Source organism: Pleurodeles waltl, chromosome 3_1, assembly GCF_031143425.1.
Source record: "Pleurodeles waltl isolate 20211129_DDA chromosome 3_1, aPleWal1.hap1.20221129, whole genome shotgun sequence".
Classification (NCBI taxonomy): Eukaryota; Metazoa; Chordata; class Amphibia; order Caudata; family Salamandridae; genus Pleurodeles; species Pleurodeles waltl.
In genome coordinates, this window is record NC_090440.1 from 1,903,247,512 (window position 1) to 1,903,263,167 (window position 15,656).

Below are 15,656 nucleotides of genomic sequence, written 5' to 3' on the forward strand. Positions count from 1 at the left end.
GGGAAGTGGCCACATTCAATGCGCTTAACAGTTGTTCTGTTCCAGGAGATCCTCATCAGTAAAGCACTGATTTGTCTCTCTGATGTCGGGGCATGGTCTCAAAGTCAGTTGTGTAGATGTTGCATGAGGTGTTGACGTATGCTGTGCATTTGTTTTCAACATCGAGTGTCTCAGTGTTGGAGGAGATCCATGTCTGAACAGCGATCTGATTGGCACAGCATCGGTCCTCAGCATCCATGTCCTTGATGCCAAATGGTACACCTCTCTCTTTGGATTTACCCCTAAGGGTGTCTTTAAAGTCTGAAGAGGTAGCAAAGGAAGAGGACACTCTCTCTCCTCAGACTTCAGAGTGCCCGCAAGCAGCCTCCTGAATTCTCTACTGTAGACTATACAGCCTGCTCTTATGCCTGTCCTTTAGGGTCCTCTTTCATCACTTTTGACAGTGGCCGCAGTCTTTACAGTGGTCATTCTGTGGGCGGCAGACTATACAGATATCATGAGGATCTGTCTGGGCTTTTTTCTTCCTAGAGGCAGGACACTTCACCAATAGTGAAAGCATTCTGACTGGAAATTAAAAAGAAAACCTGTCGGAAAATAAATGACAAACACTCCAAAGGAACATCTAGTGAGGTGGATCTTAGTAGGTCTGAAGAGGAGAAAAATCAAGGAAGGTCAGTGCTCCAGTACCATGTTGCCAGGATCTGGGAAAAAGAAATGACCTGTCTGGCAACTCAGAAGCATGTTGGAACACTAGAGGAAGGACGACATCCTTAAAGGCGTAGTGAAAGGTTTTTTTACTCCTTGCTTAGCACATCCCACCAGTTGGCACTGCCCTTCATTCTCTTTCTCTTTCCTTTTTTCAAAAAGCTTGTGAAATATATTTTCTGGTCACTTTTCTTAATGTATTACTGTTTGTTTTAATTACAGGCCTTTTTTAATGCAAAATTCAGTTTGGCCATCTACTTAAGTACACGTTTCTACTGTAAAGCTTTGCATGGATCTATATATGAACTTTTTGTATATATGTTTGGCAAAGTGCCGTAGGATCCCACGGTAGATAGTATGATTCAGTGCTTATGACTTGATCAGGATTCCCCTTGACTTTATCTGCGATTGTTACTTGTAAGTGACCTACGCCACCCAGCAACCACATCAATAAAAAGACACCAATAGGAATAGAACTTGCATATCAGACTTCCTTTTGGAGCCAATCTAGCCTTACATCTAGAGAGGAAAGTTTATACGTCATACTTTGCTTGGTTAAAATCAAGCACTTTAAAGCTTCTGATTATGTATCCAATACTACTGATACAAGAGCGTACAAAATACAGAGCACAACCTTACAGTTTAAACCTGTCACTTTTGGTAATGTTTTATTCACTTTGATTCTGCTGTGAAGCATATGTGTGTGCTCTGTTTCTTGATGTTGAGCAGCAATAAATGGAAGTTGACTTACTTACATTGCTGGTTGGCTATTTCCTGTTTTTCCATAGGCCTGCGACACACCCCTTCATCCTCTGGGAAGACTGGTCGAGACATTGGTAGCGGTGTATAGAATGACCTATGTAGGTGTGGGAACCAACCGCAGGCTTTTGAAGGAGGCTGTGAGAGAGATCGAGTCATACCTGAAACGCATGTTTCAGCTGGTGAGGTGAGAAATCTGGTCACACCCTCAGTCATATCTCAAAAGGAAGTGCATTAAAATTGTGTTCTGACAAAAGTACCCACCTTTCTCTGATTGAGAACTGTGCTAATGAGGGACTGTCTGCTATCTGAGATTGTTATCAAGAAGCTCAGGTTTATTAGGTCTGGTCTACAGACAGCTTATGACTGCTATTTCTTACTGCAGATTCCTCACCTGTTGAATAATAGCAAGTGCCATACTGGATCTGGAGACGTTTCCATAGCTCTCCCACACCAGTAGCAAGTGATGCACCATCCTGGTACAGGAAGACCTCATTGGAGCTATAAAGCACCCACCCCAGCACACCATCGACTGTTCCTCCCCCTTCAATGCAGATCCAGAGCTCTCTCCTCATTTATTCAGCGTTTCTTCAGAGATTGTTTTGCACAAAAACTTAGCAGCGTATGCAATTTCATGATGGGAATGTTTTGATATGCATTTTTCCACCTTTGCATGCTATTGGGCCCCATAGGACCTATTGGAAATATGGACATCTTCTTGCTGGCAGGCTTCCCTCCGGCACCGTATGCCCAACAGTTCCTCATGAAATGCCTCTGGCACCATGCGGAAACATTCCGATGCTGAGGCATTCAAGAGTTGGCTGCTTATATGCACCACAGATTCTGGCACGAGTGGCACGGTACGTCCTACAGAAAAGGTACAGAAACAGTTAAATAAATCCCACCAGTGTGACGGGCACATATTGCATGAAATGTGGCTCTGTTTCAGACCGAAGTCATATGCCGACATTATTCAGCATGACACAGGCAACAGTAGCAAGGCAGTCAACTTGTTCCATCCCCCTTCATCTAACATAGCAGTTTTCTTGACTCTGCAGAATGCAAGTGGCCTAGATATTTCTCCTGAGATTTAGATGGCTTGCCCCTTTGGGCTGACTCCCACTGATACAACATCTTTTTATGCTGTTTTAGAAAAGGCTGCTGATGTTCTGGAGGTTGCCCTGCCGAGTGTTGAAGACCAAACTAACATTTTTACAGAGGTTCTGCAATCCTTATCTTCACCTTTTGAGCTTCCATTACTTTTTTAGTGAGGCCCTCAGGGATCCGGTAACATCTGCATGGGAAAAGCCAACTTCAACCCCTGCAAGAAATTGTTCGATTGCCATATGATACAGATCAGCACCTGGGAGAGCAATTCTCTTGTTTGTTCGTCCTTACTCAGAATGTTTGGTTGTTCAGGCCTCCTCCTGCACAAAGCAAAATCTGAATTCTTTACCTACAGCCCAATCAGACAGAGTCAAAGAAGCTGGAGGGAGTATGGAAGATGATCTGCACCATGCTTCTTGTGTAGGTATGCTCACACCTAGTGAGATGTGGCTGAATTACTGTACATTATCTACCAAACGATCTCAGGGGCCACTTTCTGGAGGTGGTTCATGATGCGCTGGTGCCCCTAGACGGGTCATCCGAGACATTCTGGATATAGCCTATTCAGTTTTCAGAGCTATGGTCTTTTCAAAGGCATGTGTGGCTCAGATTGACATATGTTTCCAGAGATATCCAGACAAAATTTCTGGGCATGCTGTTCAATGGAGGCAGGCTTTTGGAGACCATATGGATTCTGCAGTACAGAGATTCAAGGTGGACAGAGCAGGGGCCTGTTCCTTTGCAAATAAATGAGGGACTACTGCCAGTTTTAGAAAGTTTGAGGCTTCTTGAGATGGTTCAGTTTTTGTCAGTGCCAGCTCTATTAGCCTCCCTGACAGCGGAACCAGCTTCTCAGAAAATACAGAGGCATAAGTAAAGGCAGGGGCCGCTAGGTGCAGAAGTCTTCTTCCTCTTCCCCCACAATATCTGGAAAGCTACTTTAGCTTTCCCTTGAAGGAGAATTGTGCGGTCAGTGGGAGGATAAGAAGCCTCCTTTTGTGTAGGCCTTGAAGGCCATAACATTGGACCAGGGAGACTGTTACAGACTCTAGAAAAAGGTATACCCTACACTTTCAGCAGACTCCTCTCCACATTGCTCTTACTCAGACTGTTTATTCCCAAAAGACCATCTCCAGATACTGTACCAGGTGGTGGAAGCTCTGATGCATAAAAAAATGGTAGAGTTGGTTCCAAAGCAGGGCATTTTTTTAGGATGCTACTCCGAGTACTTCCTTGTTCACAATATTGACATCTGTATTCGTCTGATCCTCCCGCTCAGGCTTGTGAATGTTTACCTCTGCAAGGGAAAGTTGAAGATGTTGTCTCTGGCTAAGGTTCTTCTGGCAGTGGAAGTGGAAGACTAGATTGCACCCTTATACTTGCAAGATAAGTGTTTTCAGATACCAATGTTACACTTGCACAGGAGCTACCTGCAATGTGTGTTAGGGTCCACTCACTACCAGTTTGTGGTCCTCCCATTCTGACTGGCACTGGAACTGTCACCAAGATGAAGGTAGTGGTTACAGCTTATCTCAAGAGGTTGGGGAGCTCTGTATTCCTGTACCTTTTAATTAAGTTGTGTGTATTTTAAAATTGCTATTACGGGGATTGTGCTTTGGTGGGGCCTTCTTTTTTTTTTGCGGCACTTTCTGATGTGTTAAGTCCTTCGGTCCACTGCAGCGCTTATGTTTGTACAGCAAGAGCCTTTGCTTTTACTGTTCAAATCTTCAGTCTGTCCCACTGACTGAGCACCATTTTGGGAGGTTGACAGGCTAGTCCTTGGCTGGCATCGTGTATTTAGACGCTTGCTAGCACGAACAAGCCACTGTTTTCAGGCCTTAATACTTTTTAAGCATTTTTTATTGAGCTGTGTGTATTTTGAAATGCTATTTTAATTACAGGAATTGTGTTTTGGGGACTTTCTTTCCTTTACAAAACGATATCCTGTTTGCCCTGCTCCAGGGGATCCATCATGCTTTACCCAGCACCCTAACCCTGAGAACCTGGTAGTCCAAGCCATCCTGGAAGGGGAATCCAAGAGGCTGGATACCTTTGGCAATAACATTTTCTCTTCCTACACCTTGGCACTGTGGTTCGTAAATACTGCATACTTATTGGGCCATTATTACCACATTCTGTGAGAGACAGTTGCGCAAGTGCTGGCCATTGTTCTGGATGAGGCCCAGGCCATTCTCTCCCAAGCTATTGCAGACTGGAGAGCTGTAGCAAAGTTCACTATTAGATGCAGATTTAATACAACTGACTTTGGTCCCTAGACTTTGGGTCAGAATTTGACCCAATGATTCCCTCTTGTATAGTGCCAGTCATTTTGTGAGATAATTCAATTGGACTTTAAAGGAAACATACCATGGTTGAAGTATGTCAAGCAATGGCTAACTAAACTATGGAACTCATTCAGAAAAAAATCTCTAGTTTGTTTAAAAAGAGATATTGGGATTATATCAATGACCATTGGTTATGTCGCACTAACGTTAGGGTGCTGTCCAGTAGATTCCTGGAGTTCAAGGATACTCAGGTATTGACGAGGTTTTTCTAAATCAAATTGAGCCCCGACATGCAAATCTCTGTTTGTGGAATTTAGATATGGCATTTTACCGCTAAATGATTTTGTAGCAAATGGACAGGTAGTAATATTTCTCCAATTTGCCCTGGCTGTCAGTCCAGCCAAGAAACACTAGCTGGCTTTTTAGGGGATGTCCATGCATCCCTTATGGACATGCCCTTAGATGCAATGCAAGGATTGTTTTTGCATCAAAATATGCATTCCATGTAATTATGTGTTACTTTACATACATTTTTGTCAACATTTAGTATAATTATCCAAAAGCAAATTATAGAAGTTTCGCACACCCCTAACATTAATGTCAAATATCAGTAACCCAGTGCACATAGAGTTAAAACGCAACAAGCTATCACAATGCATTTGAATGCAGTTAATGACCAGTGCCATTGGTTCAGAAGTTCTGTTCAGCCTGGGGGTTCTTGTCCTATTCATATCGTCATTTGTAATCTGGACCCCAGATTCACAGCTGATCGACTCCCTCATTTAAGTTCTGTACTTGCACCATCATGGTAGCGCAGAAGGTTTGTAATGAAGTTCGTGACATCAAGGGTTATGTTTGGAGCCTTCTCTTCTGCTGAGTCACAGTGAGGATTCTGTCATGCTTTTCAGGACACCACAAGGTGGGAGTCTGCTGTGGCTTGTGACTGGGTTCCTAGTTTTCATTTGCAGAACATGTCCTCTTTTAATGAGACTCTTTTCAAAGCTGCAAAGATGTTGTATCTTCCACTGCTCTGGACAGAGGATAAAACTAATTTCTTGTTGTTAATCCCAGAGTCTTAACTTTTCTCTTCAGAGCTCGATACTATTTAATGAGGCACTGCTTGAACCTGCTCAATACGTTTACTCTGCTCCACAATCAGTGGTTGGGTTTCACGATGTTATTAACTCGCTCCTTATAATCCTGATTTCATGTTGTCTAATCCTGAGTCGGACAGTCTTGCATGACACTCATTCTTAGAACACAGGCTTATTTACAACCCCTTTCTTCGTCTTCATCCATTCCATCAGATTGGGATTTGAATAGATGTGATGGGAAAAAGTATTTTCATTGGGTGGTATGGTGGTCTGCTCTTGTAATGCTATATGACGGCCCGTTACTCTCATGTTCTTTAGGATATGGTGCAGATGGTGGTTCTTCTCCTTCCAGATAATGAGTGGCTACTTTGCTGAAGTGGTTTATGATGGAGTTAAACCTGCCAAACAGCTCCTAAGATCTGGAGTTGACACACTGTACTCAGTGACAAAATCGATGAGCTTTTCTGTATCTCTACCCCATAGTGCTCAGTTTGGGCCCTCTAGTCTTCAGAGGACTTCCTAGGCTGACTTGTATGACTTACGTTTTAATGGTGCCTGTCTTTTTGAAGCTGGAACTGAGTAGGTCCTGGAGAGGCACAGACGTGAGTACAGTCCTTCACGTTCCCTTATGAGTAGGTTCCAGAGGCTGCACAGGCAAGCCAATGGTTGTTCGAGGTCTTGGCCAATATACAGAGATGCAAGAAAGCCTTCAGACTTTCCTGAGTGCGGAAGAGTGACGTATCTTGATCTCTCACTGATGTAGCTTGTGACATCCTTCTGCTGCGCTTTCCATTCTTCTTCATTAGCCATCCCTCCCATGTTTTTCAGATAGAAAAGTATTCCATATTATTTTGGGTGTTCATGCCAATGTTTTTGCAGTCTTTTTTCCTTGCTCCTGTGAGTGCCTTCTTTTTACCAAAGGTGGTCACACCTGTTCATGTCTGGCAGACCTTCACATTGCCTACTTTTATCACCTCCCTCATCCCACCAAGAGAGAGGAGAGACGCCCGTGTTTGCGGAGTCCTCTTCTTTTCTTCGTCTTTATTTGTTTCTGTATGCTTTTTGTCTCCCTCATCCATCAAGGAAGAGGAGAGACGGATGTGTTTGCTGATTCTGCTTCTTTTCTTCACCTTTATTCTTTTCTGTATGCTTTTGCTCTTGCTCTGAGGCAAGAGTGGTGTTTGGTCTATATTTAGCTGTCTGGACACTACATTGACAAGTGGATAGTTTCTGTTCAAAGGGCAGTCCTGCCAATAACTCTCTGTCACTGTTTTTAGTGTTCAAGGTTTCCATTGGTGTTTCATCTGTTGCTGTTTTCTTCAAATCTCCTTTCTCTGTGCTGTTTTTATTTTCCCCATTAGCCAGTGGACGTGGCCTTTTGGGTGCAACATAGATTGAGTATTTGGCTTGAGTTTGCTCACAGTTGTTGCTTAGACTACTCATAGAGGCTCTATTTGCGAGTAGGGATCTTCTTTGCAACTCCATTCTCTGCTGAGCTGTTTATGTTTTAGCAGCTTTTTCCGCTTGTTGCTGTGTAGTCTGGTCTTCTATTTGTCCTCGTTGACTAGAAAGTGTTTTGTGACAAATGATTGTTCCTTTTACTAGTACAGAATGGAATCTTTTCTTGTGTTCCTAGTATCTGGAGGTGGTGATTGTGTTTGGATGATTTATTTTGTTTTTACTAACTTTAAGTTCAGGTGGATGACTTCTTTTAATTTTGGGTGGTTGGGGTTGGAAACGTAACTTCTTTCCTTCTACTTAAGTGGCTTTCAATTTTGTCGCCTTGTTTGTCGCCTCCTTGATGTGGTTATTTTTTGCAAAACCCTTTGGTATTGCCTGTGACTGTCAAGGTTTTAACCATGTTCTTCTACACTTTTTTATGTACTTTATAAGCTTAGTGTAGGGTTATGTTTTTAGGCTTCTACTTTGTTTTGTGATTTGCTGTTTGGGCCCTACAAATCTAGCCTGAGTTGCTGTTTCTTTCAGGACACACTTCTGTCTGCTATTGCCTAAAGTTGGACGGTTTGTTCTGATTGCTGTGGTGGTAGACCTTTTGACCCTTTCTGTCCATAGTGTTGGTAGTGAAGCCAATCCTAGTTCTGAAGATGGTTCGACCTGAGTTTTCAACTCCATCTGCTAATCTGGCTGAAGGTGAGGTTTTTAAACATGCCATTTGCAAAATGTAAGCCCTACCCTTCCACTCTACGCACCTCTTCTGACTCACAAGGGCACGCCATACAGTATTGGCCTGGTGATTCGGACTATTGTGCCACCTGGCTCCACATTTTCATAAGCTCTGATCTCTGCACCGCTTCTATAGACGTCTGTAATGCCAACTCGCCTGGCGCTTAGCATCAGTGCCATTTTTGAAGTCATCTTCAGTGCTTGTCCCAGAGCTGAAGACCTCCACCCTCCTTTTTGTACTGCTGCTGGACCTTCAAAATGCCTGACACCTGATATGTCTCTGTAAGGTTATATGCTGTGTCATTCAGACCCACTCTTGGTGGAAGTTTGTTAGTTCACAACTGTTGTGTTGCAGCCATTGATGATCATTATAAGATTCCAAATGATCTAACCATTTCATTCTGTAGTCTGCTGTCATTGCCCTCCTTTGGTTCCTTTATGAACACTTTAGTTGTACTAGGAAAAAAGTGAGGAATTGGTGCTAGCGCGCTTTATATGTTGCTGGTGTCAGGGATTTGTGGGAAGGCGCAGCTCTGGGAGTTCCTGCGACTGGAGCCATATGGTGTCACCTGAAAAGTTTTGCATGCTACTGCTAGCACAAAAGGTTTCCTTGTCCAGTTTGTTGCCTTGGGATATTCATAATGTGAGAAATGTGTGGTAAGGTATAGTATCTACCAAAAATATAATTACTGAAGGAAAGTAACATTTTTGCCAAGCTTGTGTCTTTTGAAACGCTAGCCATACTACGACAGATAATAATCTCCAGCATCATCATCTAAATAGCCATCTATGAATGTATCTGTTGCTTATTGGGATAATTGTTTGTTTTTCTTCAAGGTTCCTTTTTCCTGATCTTCCAGAAGAGGGTAGCACAATTGAACCTGCTGCAGCTCCCGAGCCACGTGAACGAAGATCATTTTGCAGTGGAAGGGGAGACTCTGGATCAGAATCCCCTGAGCCAGGGTAAGGAAAGGAAACTGTACATGGCTAAAAGTACGCCACCATTAAAAAACCTACAAGAAATAGAACCATCTTCTTATTTTCTTTCCTATCTTAATCTGTCTTTTGTTTTCAACTTTATCAATCACCGTCTGCTATTGTCCTACATTATTCACTAGAATTTGCAACTCAATTCATGTACAACATGTAACTAGCATAAAAGTGTGCCAGAACTAAATGTAGAGTAGGCAAGTGGTGCAGTTGTATCCCTGCAAACACCCAGCCTTCTGCTTACATTCCCTTCTCATGTTTGCTTTTTTAATCTCTCTAGCATAGTGAGTTTATTTTTAAACATTTTTTGAGGGAAGGTTTATTTATATTGTCAAGTTTGGTGGCATTCTACAAGGCAGATAAATCTTTAGCCATTTCCTAACTATTGTCATCAAAAGATGTCATATTGTATAAACGGGATGTAAAGTAAATAAATGCTGGCAACAACCCTTCAACTCTTTGCTACCACAATATCTACTTGCCTAGGTAGAGATCAAAGAAGCAAGACTCATCTATGTGGTGAAATGGAGTTACTCTGAGAAAATACCTTGGGAATAAAAGAATTATCAAGATGGCTCTTCCACATTGCAAAACTATACTATGCGTTAAACTGCCAAGGCGTTAATCAGAGATTCATGCTGCACACACTGGGCATGGAGTAGACTTTCCTGTAGAGCCGGGCATGAGTTTGTGTATCATCTGCAATTATATTGCCTCATAAGCCATTACGTCCACTCACAACCGACTCGAGAAATTACAGTTTGGTCATTTGTTCCCAGTGCCCAATTCATCTCTTTGGCTGATTTTAAAACTATGTCCAAAACAAATGCCTTTCATTCATTTTCTTATTTAGGTATGAGACATGGCTAGAGTGGCATTTTCTGTGTTTTCATAGAATTGTTTTAAATAAATCAGAAAGAGTGGATGAATTTAGTTATCAGAATTAAGAAGACAGATGCCAGGACTTTGCTTCATGAACTTAACTTGGCATATTGATATGCTTTTGTAACATTTTAGAGCGATAGGATGTGCCTCCCTCATTTAAAATAAAGTGTTCCCACTTCAAGATTATCTTTGACAGTTGACCTTGGGAGGCGGGCACTAACGATTTACACTAATCATGTTTGACCAGTTAATGCAGCACCTTTTAACTCACCATCCTTTTTGTACTGGCGAACATTTCTGCCAAAAAACCTTTAGTTCAGAGGCTTTTTGTCTGAATCTTTATGGTCAGATTGACTCAGGAAGATATCCTTCCTAGTGCCTACAACTGGAATCCATCAAATAAAAGTGTGTGTCTCTCCCTTATTGTAGACCAAACTTCTTGCTGAATTATTAAAATGCATTTTGATAACTGTTCATTCTAGACCTTAGAAATGAGTGTTAACGTTTACAAAAGTTTAGAGATCTGTGTTATGCTGATCACTTAAGACGAGGCAAAGGGGAAACAAAAGAATGGCCAATCTTATAACTTTGCAAAAGTCAAGAGATAATGAAGGTAGGGAAATATCTCTTGAGGAGGTTGAATGTGTGTAACTGATTAAAATGTCTAAATGAACAAATCATTGATATGCCTGATCCCAAAAAGGGAAACGGGGTGTGTTCATAGGGCATGGGACTTAGGAGGAGCACTATAAACCAAAAACAAAGAGATAATTCACTTTCGATTATGGGGAGGTGTAGTGTCTCGTTTCATTTGTTCTGTGATGGCGTGCTGAGTCCGCCATGCTTACTAGTGCTTGCTAGGTAAGCATAGCAGACTCAGCACGACATAATGGGATAAGACGCTGTGGCTCCTCATGATCGAAAGTGAATGAAATTGACCTGTCGGCAAGTTTGCTATCTGTTGATTTGAAAATGTTTTGTCGTCCTGAATACTCCGCCCCTGCCCTCTGTTCATTACACTCATCAGATGCAGACTTGAGTTGGTCCCCTTAAATTTCCATTGACCCATGCAAGGCTCTCCATGTCTGTGTCCTGAGGAGCCCCATTAATCAAAACAGGTTGAAACGCATCAACAGCCCAATCTGTGGGAAAATGATGCTATCAATCCATTTTTGGTGACCGACATAAATATATGTTAAATACATTGGTTGCTGGTTGGTGGCATGCTCTAGCTCCATCTAACAAATGGGTTTTCCAAACTGTTCAATGGGGTTACCCCCCTTCCATTAACAGAAACCCAGCCACCCATGCAACCATCCTCAGATTAGCTGATGGAGGATTGCCTCTTCCTGCTGCATCAGGAGGTGCAGGCCAGTGTGGCCATCCAGAGGATGCTGACATCGGAATCATGTCATGGTTGCTATTCCCACTGCTTTCTGGTGCCAAAGAAGGACAGAGTCTCAGTCCTGTAACTAGTCCTGTGCCCTCTCAACTACTTCCTGAAAAAAATAAATTTTTCAAAATGCTCATGTTGGCTCACATCCTGTCTGCCCTGGACCCTGGAGACTGAATGGTAGCTTTGGACTTGCATGAAGTATATTTCCTTATACCCGTCCTGCCGGCCCACAGGTGTTACCTCTGATTTATGGTAGGCCACAAGCACTTTCAGTTCTCTGTGCTTCCATTTGGCCTCACCAGTGCCTCTCAGGTGTTCACAAAAGTGATTCCTGTAGTTGAAGCCCATCTGCGGAGGACAGAGGTTCTAGTCTTCTCCTATCTCAACGCCTGGCTGTTGAAGGCGGGCTTTCTGCAGGCAGTCGTTGCCCACCTCCAGATTACAGCAACTTCCTGCATTCCCTGGGGTTCATTATCACCGAACCAAAGTCACACCTGACTCCCTCTCAGACTCTTCCTTTCATCTGAGCCACTCTTGACACAGTGCAATTCTTAACCTATCCTCCGGTGTGGTGAGTCCAGGAAATTCAGCCTATGATACTCATTTGTAAACCTGTATCCTGGATTTTGGTGAGAATGACTCTGATCCTGCTGGGTTGTGTGGCCTACAGCATGCTGCTAGTAAAGCATGCCTGTAGGCACATGTGGGCTCTGCATTGGGACCCGAATTCCCAATGGCTGCAGCATCAGGAAAATCTCTCTTTCCTGGTTAAGATATTGGAGAGAAATGCAGAATACCTGCAGGGGTGGCTAACCTAACGAGATTGGGTCAGCAGCATACCCCTCTCCCTCCCCACTCAGATCTCACAGTAGTGACAGAGTTTGGGCTGGGGCAATCATCTGGGAGAGTTATAAGTCTGAGGACTCTGATCTCGGGCAGAGTCTCAACCCCCACATCAGCTTGCTGGAGTTGAGTGGTTTACTTGGCGGGGTGAGGTTGTGAACACTATGGCAGGAGGCTCTATGCCTCTGGACATGGGTGAAAAGTCAGGACATTTTCCTGGTTGTGCAGCACCTGGCACAGTCTCTGAACACCAGATCATGAATGGTGCCTACATCCGGAGATGGTGTACAGTCTCTTTCATGTCTGGGGATGACCTTGGATAGATCTATTAGCCAGCGCCAAGATCGCACACTGTCAGCACTTCTGCACATTGGGGCTTTAAAGATGGTTCTCGCTCGCAGGCTCGTTTTGTCTCAAGTGTACATTTTCCCCCAGTACTGCTCATGCCCCAAGTTATTATAAAGATCAGGACAAGTTGGGCCCAAGTCATTATTGTGGCTCCGGTTTGGACCCAGAGAGTATGGTATCCAGAAAATGTATGGTATCCTGAACTCCTGTACATTGAATCAGGCTGGTACACTAAAAACATGTTGATCCTTTGTCTGCGTCCTTGTCAGAAGTGTTGCTGTTTGTTTTGTATATAGCCTGCAAGGCCTTGCTCTGGGCACAGCTAAAGGGTATCTTTTGGCATTCTCAACTTTTTTGTGGTTGCTGGACCAAACCTCACTGTTCAAGTCACCTGGTGTGACACAATTTTGAAGTGTCTTCATCGTCTGGTTCCACCAAACCTTTTGTTCTGATGGATACAACTACTTGTGGATTCCTCACCTTATGAATTCTCCAATGCGCCAGCATCCCACGGAAAGTCTTCTTCTCAGCACTCCACGTCGACGAGGACATCACAATTGCACGACTCTACGCGACTCCATCTGACGTAACCGTGCCAAAAAGGAGTCCTCGCTGGCGTGCTGACGTCAGTTCCCTTTTTTCCGTGCCTTCGACGCTAACGGTTTTCTCCTAGCTCTCGCTACTGTTGAAGGTGTTCCATCTTGTTACTAGTTGCAATCCGGTTTCTAGTTACAATGTCTCCTCCTAGGAAGTCAGGATTTAAGCCATGTTGAGAATGCGGGGGTCGCATGTTGGTTACCGACCCTCATGACGATTGCCTTTGGTGTCAGAGCTCTGAGCATGACGTTGAGGAGTGTGTTTCCTGCCAGAGCATGAATCCCAAGGCTCTGAAAGAGAGGGAGGCCAAACTCTTTTTGGCCAAGGTGAAAAAGGGGCATAAAAGTCATTACAGGTCCTCTTCCCATACTTCGTCGAAGAGACACAAGAAACAACATCATCATAACTCTCGGCGTCGTTCGGCTCGGAGCCGTTCAAGATCAAGTTCTCCATCTCGGTGTCGGTCTTCTAGGTAGTGGCACCTCCGGAGAGTACTCGATTTTCACCTGCTGCATCGGATGTCCAACAAGCACAGGTGCAACATGGAGACGAGCGCTATCCTGCCTTCCCGGATCCAGGAGCGGATCCGACCGCATTTTTAAATGCCATGTTCTCAAAGTTTAGGGCTATGTCCCTGCTGGTGCACCGGCTGGTTCCACGAGTCTATTAGCTTTTTCGTTGGGCTCCTTACAAGGCGCGCCATTTATGCTTTTCTATCCGGCTGAGGGTGCTGGTTCGGCACCAATGACGTCGCCTCGAGGTCCTGCTGTTCCAAAGACGTCGCCTTCCAGGCCTATAGCGCCAATCTCATTGCCCCGTCAGTCGACGCTGATGATGGAGCAAGTGTCCACGACGCCATTGGGATCCGCTCCAGCACCGGATCCGAACAATGGATTGGACCGAAGCCAACCTTCCTCTCCTGTTCCGCGTCTTGCAGTTTTGAAGCTAGTGTCATCGACGTCGGCCAATTCTATGTTGACGCCGAGGTTGGAGGGCAGACTGAGGTCGCATAGAAAGGCCTTGAAACTTTTGGAAGAGGCAGAGTACCAACGGCAGTTGCTGGAAGAAGGGGAGATTGTGCAGCCCTTGGGAGATTTTCAAGGGCTTGACTCGGCCAGTGGGCTTGACACTTCCTCGGAATGGGACCTTTCTTCACCAGGGGAGTTCACGGAGGAAGCGGCCTCCTTCCCTACGGTGATTAGGAAGGCGGAAAATTTTTGGGATCTTCTGTTGCCTGCTGCAGAGGTCAAAACAAACATTTTGACGGAGGTCCTTCACCCTTCTTCAACTTCGGCGGATCAATTGGTTCCGTTTAACGATGCTCTTTCGGAGCCCATCTTAGAGCTATGGAGGAAGCCTGTGTCATCACCTGCTGTCAGTAGGTCTGTGGCAACGAGGTACAGAGTGGCGCCTGGAGATCCGGGGTTCTTATAAAAACATCCGACCCCGGAGAGTCTGGTTGTTCAGGCTTCTTGTTGCACACAGTCTGCACCAGGCTCCTTCCCTGTGATTCCATGGGACAGGCAATCCAAAAGAATGGAGCAATCGGCAAAGAAAACTTTATCTTCTTGCAGTATGGCTCTCAAGGCTGCGAATGCTACCTGTGTTCTTGGTAGATATGTCCACACCCTGATGGACTCGGCTAGGGCTATGGTTCCTGACTTGCCGCAGTATGTGCAGGGTCAATTTGGTGAACTCCTATTGGATGCTCAGGCTGCAGCAAAACAGATAATCCAGTCTGGCCAGGATTCCACAGACTCGTTGGCCAGGGCAATGGGTACCTCTATTGCTACCAGGAGGCACGCTTGGTTGAGGTCCTCTGGTTTTTCTTCTGATGTGCAGACTGCTTTATTGGATTTTCCCTTTGATGGCGAGAAACTTTTTGGTGATAAAGCTGACTCTGCCCTAGAGCGCTTTAAAGATAGTTGGGCCACGGCGAAGTCTTTGAGTCTGCAAGCCTCCTCTGCTACCCCTTTCAGGTCCTTTTGGAGGTTCAGGGGGTTTGGGCGTGGAGCTGTTTACCGTGGGAGACCCGAGTCCACAGTCCAACAGCCTACCAGCCTCCCACATAGATCCTTTAGAGGGATGGGGGGGGGCTCGGACAAGAGGGGCCACCCAGCAGCACCCTGCATCATCCTCTTCCTCTGGAGGACAACAACAAGGGAAGCAGCCCTAGTTTTCTCCCCATTTTCGACCACACTTCTCCGTTAGGGAGAAGATTACGTCTTTTTCTCCATGTGTGGGAGTTAATTACATCAGACTCCTAGGTTCTGAACATTGTGAGAAAATGATATGCTCTCCTTCTTCAGGAGTCTCCCCCTCCTATCCGTCCCCATCCCTCATTTTGTTCAGAAGACCATCTCCTGTTGTTGCAGCAGGAGGTTCAGATCCTGTTGTCAAAAGGTGCGGTGGAGTTGGTACTGGAGCAGGAAAGGGGTCAGGGTTGTTATTCAAGATACTTCC

The 15,656-nt window shown here is 44.6% G+C and overlaps 1 protein-coding gene across 3 annotated transcripts in view; it reads left to right on the forward strand.

Moving 5' to 3' along the window:
- Window positions 1-15,656, forward strand: part of ALS2 (alsin Rho guanine nucleotide exchange factor ALS2) — an 895,474-nt gene that overhangs the window by 701,808 nt on the left and 178,010 nt on the right. For all 3 annotated transcript variants that reach the window (XM_069226056.1, XM_069226055.1, XM_069226057.1), the window contains 2 exons: window positions 1,494-1,651; window positions 8,972-9,097. In XM_069226056.1, the coding sequence (XP_069082157.1) occupies window positions 1,494-1,651; window positions 8,972-9,097 (284 nt within the window). The remainder of the gene's footprint in view (window positions 1-1,493; window positions 1,652-8,971; window positions 9,098-15,656) is intronic.